At 40.0% G+C, this 7,720-nt stretch overlaps 1 protein-coding gene across 1 annotated transcript; it reads left to right on the forward strand.

The window, feature by feature from the left end:
- Positions 1–4,663: 4,663 nt before the first annotated feature.
- Positions 4,664–7,720, forward strand: LOC108968532 (transient receptor potential cation channel subfamily V member 6). The gene is made up of 9 exons (XM_018932624.1): positions 4,664–5,062; positions 5,122–5,348; positions 5,406–5,916; positions 5,976–6,288; positions 6,354–6,472; positions 6,534–6,641; positions 6,703–6,854; positions 6,920–7,454; positions 7,510–7,720. Exons 1-9 carry the CDS (start codon positions 4,664–4,666, stop codon positions 7,672–7,674), a joined length of 2,529 nt encoding a protein of 842 aa, XP_018788169.1. The 3' UTR covers positions 7,675–7,720.

Genomic DNA, 7,720 nt, shown 5'->3' on the forward strand with positions numbered 1-7,720 from the left:
ATATTAATTTTTTTTAATTTTTTTAAATTAAATTTTGTAAAGAAACCAAACACCACTTATGCGCTGACACACATATACACACACTTACATACATATCCTAGTTTAAAAACTTTCCTTAAGTTTAATTACTTTTCTGTTGTAAAACAACAATGCGTCCTTATTGCGTCCTGAAATGCGAAATATCAAGAAAGTCAAACCAGTTCTTTTAACTCGAAATTGTTATATTTACAATTTAGCGCAACGGTGTAATTATATTCATGAAAACACTTAAAAACAAATTATTTGCTTTAAAAATACTGCGCATCACTAAACTTTATGCTTGGAACCTTTAAAAGGTGCGGCGTCCTTCATAATTTGTCCATTTTATATACAAACATATACACAAGCCAACCTTTATTAGTATTACTTACGCTGTTAAAACTTATTTTAATACTTAATTTTTGATGTAATGAAATTTTAGAGTGTTTTTATATTGAAAGTAGTTACGGCAGAAGGGAAGCTGACGAAATTTATTTGAAAAACTTTGTACTTTTATTCAAAACATTTTTGTATACGTTTCCATGATTTTTAAGTCTAAGCCGAATGTAAAGGAATGAACAAATTATGTACTACGATTACTAACAATATTTATTGTGAAACAATAATAAGAATTCAATAAAGATAAAAAAGTATACATACATGCATGTTTCGAAAATATGAATTTTGGGTGCTTCATTTAAAAAATATTTTTTTTTTCTTTTTTGTTTTTGTCGGTAAAGTCTTAATTTGGGCATCAAATATCTATCCCTTGGTAAGATAAGTAGTTTGCGTTATGTTAAGGCTGATCCAAATGGTCACCAAGTGCCCTAGAAATTACAAACAATTCGCCAACGAAGTGTATTCTCTGAAGTTGTCATAGAAGGTTAGATCCTGATTTAGGTCTACATTGACGGGGTTGAGGCCAGCGAAAGGGATAGATAGGTTGATAGAAAATAATTGAGGTTTTGCACTGCGACCAATGGTCTTTTGGGCCCTTCCTATATCACATAGGAGCACAAAGGTTCAACACTCTGAATAATTCTAGCAGCTTGCTGAGCGGTGCTGTGATAACTGCCCACGTAGATGGATCCTACGACCTGCTTCTAGAACCAGATGTTTGAGTAAGCATGCAAAAAGAGCTAATGTCTGTATTAAGCCTAGACAGATTCTAATATTATTTGCTATAATATCCGGATGGAAATTGTGCGGTAATTTTATTTTTAAGTATCATGGAACGACTAAGGAAAATTAGAACCTCGATTGAATAGCGATTTGATTTAAACGGAACAACCAAGAGAAAGATGTTCAGTCAGGGTTACATGGGTTTCGTCGAGCAAAGAACTTTTTATTATTTCGAAAATACATATTTTACAAAGATTTTGAAATTCCCGACATCATTTCCGGTAGCCCCTCGGAAAAGCAGCGCTGACAGCAGAAATTCTTAAAAGGTCCTCAAAAGTAAAAAAAAAAAAAGTAAGGAAAGGCTAAGTTCGGGTGTCACCGAACATTTTATACTCTCGCATTATAAAGTGATAATCGAGATTTCAGGCGTGGTTGTCAACCGATTTCACCCATATTTGGTACATGTCATCAGGGTGTTAAGGAAATATTATATACCGAATTTCATTGAAATCGGTTGAGTACTTCCTGAGATATGGTTTTTGGTCCATAAGTGAGCGACGCCACGCCCACTTTCCATTTTTAGGAAAAGCCTGGATGCAGCTTCCTTCTGACATTTCTTCCGTAAAATTTAGTGTTTCTGATGTTTTTTGTTAGTCGGTTAACGCACTTTTAGTGATTTTCAACATAACCTTTGTATGGGAGGTGGGCGTGGTTATTATCCGATTTCTTCCATTTTTGAACTGTATATGGAAATGCCTAAAAGAAACGACTCTTTACAGTTTGGTTGACATAGCTATGGTAGTTTTCGAGATATGTACAAAAAAGTTAGTAGGGGGCGGGGTAACGCCCACTTTTCCAAAAAATTACGTTCAAATATGCCCCTCCCTAGTGCGATCCTTTGTGCCAAATTTCATTTTAATATCCTTATTTATGGCTTAGTTATGACACTTTATAGGTTTTCGGTTTCCGCCATTTTGTGGGCGTGGCAGTGGGCCGATTTTGCCCATCTTCGAACTTAACCTTCTTACGGGGCCAAGAAATACGTATACCAAGTTTCATCATGATATCTCAAGTTACAGCTTGCGCGGACGGACGGACAGACGGATGGACGGACAGACGGATGGACGGACAGACGGACGGATTCCAACTCTACTCGTCACCCTGATCACTTTGGTATATATAACCCTATATCTGACTCTTTTAGTTTTAGGTAGACCGTTATGTGAACAAAACTATAATACTCTCTTTAGCAACTTTGTTGCGAGAGTATAAAAACAAGTAAGTGGTTTAATAGGACCTAATGTGCAGAGCATATTCAAATATGGCAGCGAAGAACTGTTAAAGAGCATCAGCTTCTTTGTAAAATATATGGTCGGACGAAGCCCAGCGCCAACAAACTGATTAGACCTTGTCAGTGTGACTTTAGACCTGGAAGACCTACAAACGACCAAATTTTCACCATGGGCCAAATCTCGGAAAATACCCGTGCAAGGAAGTTCGACAAACACCACCTCTTTGTGGCTTTTAAAGACGACTTCGAATGCCACTATGTTTGCACTTGATATCCCCGGAAAGCTAATGCGATTGTGTAAGCTGACATCAGGATCGAGAAGGACCTCTCCGAGCCGATTCCCTTTCGGCCGACTCCTTCAATCTACTCTTGGAGAAAGTAATTCGAGCTGCAGAACTAAATAGAGAATTTACTATATCTCACTCATAGTATTCACTTCACTCGGGAGCTATCATTTTCATTCATGTCTCATTACATGATGTCCGGTTAAAATTATTTCAATGTACTATAGAGCGCTATTTAACGTGGGCGAGGCTGCCAGTGCTTCTGGAAATTGTAGCGATTTGCAGACGTGCATATAAGTCTCTTCGATCTACATATATAATCGAATAGGGAGCTGATTGTTTATCAAGATCCTGTAATTATTCATAGTGATGAAAGTGGGTCCGTATGAAAGAGTACGGAGTACGGAAAAGAGCTGAGGTCTCAGGGCAAACCTAAATTTCATTTTAAGCGACTGTTTAGTTACATTGCTGATAGTCCATTAGCTTCTTGTTAGCTTGAAAGATTCAAAATATTTTTACTAAATCATTTAGGTGAATTTTATATATTATTATTTTTTGTGGTTGTCGTGCTTGTCTTTGCGAAAGATACGACATGTCAAAAGGGGCGCTCTTTGTAGATAACTTTCGCCTGGGTAAAAATAACACATTTAAAGTCCTGAAGTAATTTATATAGATTCACCAATTTTATCTCAACTTATACATTTATACATCTCTGGTCTTATTAAGCGATATACATATGTATGTCACAGGTTTAAAACCGGAGTTAGAATGTCTTCCAACAAAAGCGGGAGGTCTTAAAAAGATTTGGACGAGATTACGACGTGCGTCCCATTTTATTGACGCTTTGTCAGAGTAAAATTCACACATACCTTTAACAAACAATAACTTTTTGAGTCAAGTGATAATACACGCTATCTACTGTGTGTCGTTTGCCCGGGTCATTGAACTTTAATTGGATCAAAGCATTTTGTTTACATTCGTAGGTTTCGCGTGCTAATCGGATTTATATCGCTTTTATTGGCATGTCACAGAAGTAGTATCAAGGACAAGAATTTGCATAACTCATTCATTGATGAACACGCGGCTCGTAGTAGTCCATTCACCTTTAAATATTTGCCGGTGACACGCGCATGGCATCGGGCGACTCCTTTATAAACAACATATTTGCAAAAGCTAGAGAAAATCGGAAAATAACATATTTAAAGTGCACACCCTTACATACTGAGGCAACCCTTTCGGTGTAATAAATAGCTTCAGGTGGCCGAAGGAAGGTCAGCCATGACATTTTTGATGGGGGAGCGTGCCTCTTTTCTTTTACGGTTGCTTGTCCTTTTTGTTTACCTTGCGCTCTTTGAATTGTCAAGGTATTAATTCTTTGCGCCACTTTTCCCCGGTCGAAGTAGGAGACTGTCAAAGACTGAAAGTGAAATTTAACAAGTCCTTCGAGGCTTTGTCAAAATACGCGCTCTTTGCTTAGCAACCATCCGATGGTCGACTTGCTGTTAAATCAATGGAATTTTTCAGTGAGTTTAAGTAAAGAGAAAGTTCAGCAGAATTATAGTTCTTTAAAACGTTTTGCTCACCAAAAACAGTTATAATTATAAAAATAATCTTTTCAAAATATATTTTGAGCCAACCGGAGCTACAGCTTAAAAGTTCTGACGAGATTTTCAACTATCCTCTGCTTCGAACTACAAAAAGTTTGGAAACTTGAGTGAAGACCACTTAACTTTTTACGAGCTCACAGAAAGTTAAAGTCAATGCGCTGAAGTGAAACCTGAAATATTTTTATAAAAGCTACCTCGAATGATGTCGTAACGTGTATAGACATACGTCTCATAAATGACAACACTCCCATAACTTCTGCTAATATTAATAAGGTCAGCCGCGGTCCCTACTCGTGCCAGTTTCTCAACTTGGGCGTTTGACTTGAGCTTGGTCCGACACCATGGGGAATACGGAGAGCAATGTAACGAGTGGCGTCAAGAAGCAAGCCGGCGTCTCCACACAAGCGCTTTACAAGTTTGTTAATCTCAAGGGCGGTGGTCTCTTGGTGGATATGATGAAACGGGCGTGTCAGACGAAACAATTCGCGGAAATCGATCACGCAATTAAAACGAAGGTTGAACCGTTTCTGTACAATAAAGGCGCAGGCCGCTACTTTCCAATCTCAAAATTGGTGCTCTTGCGTAATAAGGAACGCGCGCGTACCAAACAACTGCCTGAGATCAGAGCGCTGGAGAATCCAGATGACGACTTTAATATACACGATTACTGTACAGAGGTTTCGGAAGCCGAATATATATCAAATCCGAGTGCCTACCGTTTTGTGTGCTGGAATTTGAATGTGAGTAGTAGTGGTCCCTGTAGCTTGTCTTGCGCAAGTAAAGTGTTTTTTTTTTTCAGGAACGTGGCGCTGTCGGCGAGACCATTTTACATCTCTGTCTGCTGAACGCCTCATCATTGCATGCGGATCTGGCCAAACGTCTGCTCAAATGGTATCCCAAACTCATACTCGATGTCTATATGTGCGATGAATATTATGGTGAGAGCGTGTTACATATCGCGATCGTTAACGAGGATCCGGCGATGGTTAAATATCTGCTAGACGCTGGCGCAGATGTACAAGAACGGTAATAGGTAATGCGAAGCGTATAACTACAGCTAATATACATCTGTGATTTTCTTAGTTGCTGTGGCGCCTTCATGTCCGCCGAGGATCAGAAACCTTCGCGTTACGATTCGCCCGATCATGAATATGTCGGTGTACAACCGATGACCAATTACGATGGCTACGTCTATTGGGGCGAGTACCCGATGAGCTTTGCTGCTTGTCTCTCACAAGAAGATTGTTTTCGCTTGGTGTTGGCGCGTGGCGCAGATCCGAATCTGCAGGACACCAACGGCAATACTTCGCTGCACATGCTGGTTATCTATGAAAAGATCGAAATGTTCGATGTAGCCTATGAGGTAGGCACCAATATACACTTACGCAATGTGCAAAACCTAACGGCGCTGACGTTGGCCGCGAAACTGGGACGTGTCGAGATGTTCTTCCATATATTAAGTATCGAAAGGGAGATATATTGGCAGCTGGGTAGCATTACATGTGCGGCATACCCATTGTCGATGATCGACACGATTGATGTCGAGACGGGGAATATCAATAAAGATTCGGTACTGAACTTCGTAGTTTTCGGTGTAAGTAGTTTTTGGAAGCCAAATAGATTCTCAATAAAATTTACATTATAAACTTGAAGGACAAACTGGAGCACTTGGAGTTGCTTGACGGTGTAGTTATCGATTTGTTGAAGACCAAATGGGAGTCCTTTGTCAAGTCGCGTTTCTACAAACAGTTTTATATGTTCTCCTTCTATTTCCTCTTCTCGTTAATAAGTTTCATCTTACGCCCCGGACCGTCTGACAAAAATGAAGACGATAATGGCGAAGAGGTTGATAGCGGCGGTGTAGTGACTTTTAACCCGCAAGCCATAAATGGTACTGCTGCATTGCATAAAGGCGATAAGTGGATACGGCGTTTGATTAAGCGCGCAATCGACAAGATGGAATATAGTGAGCTGAGTCTGAAATCCACACTAGGGACTGAGTTAGTCATGGTTTTTTTTTATCCTTCACAGAAACCTTTTGGTTGAACTTCACCGACTACTTCGACGATAATGATGTGGAACCATTGCCATCTTGGTGGGCGAGTTATGCCGAATGTCCGTTAATGAACATGGAATCGGACTTAGCGAAGGTTGCTTATGAAGATCAGATCAAAGCCGTGTGTGATTAACCAAAACTTTCTTCTCTTTTAGGTACGAATTGTGGCTGAAATCATCATATTCTTTGGCTCGATTTTATACTTATTGGCGGCCCTGAGAGAAGCGCGTTTTTTGGGCTATAAAATGTTTGTCGAGAATATGGTAAGGTTCCATTATTTCATACTATGATAGAAACCTTTCTTTATTTCTCATCCATCTACAGATGACTGCACCCTCTAGGGTCATGTTTTTGTTCTCCTGTGCGCTCATGATGACTATACCGTGGCTGAGGTTGTCCTGCATGACCGAGATTGATGATCACGTGGCTGTCTTTATTATGCTCACTACAGCGCCTTACTTTTTATTCTTTTGTCGGTAAATTCTAAAAAAACATCGATGGCTACATTACTACAGTCATGCAACTAATTCCAATTTTTCAGTGGTTTCAAAACTGTCGGTCCTTTCGTTGTGATGATCTATCGCATGGTCATGGGTGACCTTATACGTTTCGTTTCCATCTATCTGGTTTTCGTGATGGGTTTTTCACAAGCTTACTATATTATATTTCTCACATTTGACAATCCCGCAACACCAGAGGAAATCGATGATTCCGAGTCGAATCCAATGCCTTCCCCAATGGAGTCCATAGTGGCTATGTTTTTGATGTCGCTCACCAATTTTGGTGACTACTTCGGTGGTATGGGTTCCACACAGCACGAATATGAAGCGAAGACCCTTTTCTTTCTCTTCATGGTGATTGTCAGCGTGTTGTTGGTGAACATGTTGATCGCTATGATGGGCAACACCTATCAAAAGATCGCCGAGATACGCAACGAATGGCAACGTCAGTGGGCGCGCATTGTACTGGTAGTGGAGCGTAGTGTACCGCCGGCGGAACGTCTAAAGAATTTCATGCATTACAGTCAACCGATGTCAGATGGACGACGCGCTTTAGTACTTCGGCTGAATATGAGCGTAACTGTGACGGATATAATTTCGGGTTCAGTTTCTTTCAAATGTTTGTTTCTAGGATGAGGACAAAGAAGAGATGAAGGAGGTGCAGGAGATGAAACGCATACACCAGCGGTTTTCCAAGAAGCGTCAGGTTGAGCGTGAGGCCCGTGCTCGCAAGAGACAAGAAGAGTACGAAAAATTCTTCGGCTCAAAACCGCCGGGTGATACTAATAATACTTGAAGAGACATTATTGGAAGGATGGACCTGAATTTTATAGATGATATAT

Source organism: Bactrocera latifrons, unplaced genomic scaffold, assembly GCF_001853355.1.
Source record: "Bactrocera latifrons isolate USDA-ARS-PBARC rearing strain unplaced genomic scaffold, ASM185335v1 scaffold_22, whole genome shotgun sequence".
NCBI lineage: Eukaryota > Metazoa > Arthropoda > Insecta > Diptera > Tephritidae > Bactrocera > Bactrocera latifrons.

Coding starts and splice junctions, on each gene's coding strand:
- LOC108968532 (XM_018932624.1), top strand. CDS start 4,664: ATGGGGAATACGGAGAGCAATGTAACGAGTGGCGTCAAGAAGCAAGCC. Junction 6,473..6,533: donor TGGAATCGGACTTAGCGAAG/GTTGCTTATGAA, acceptor CTTCTCTTTTAG/GTACGAATTGTGGCTGAAAT. Junction 6,855..6,919: donor TACTTTTTATTCTTTTGTCG/GTAAATTCTAAA, acceptor CCAATTTTTCAG/TGGTTTCAAAACTGTCGGTC.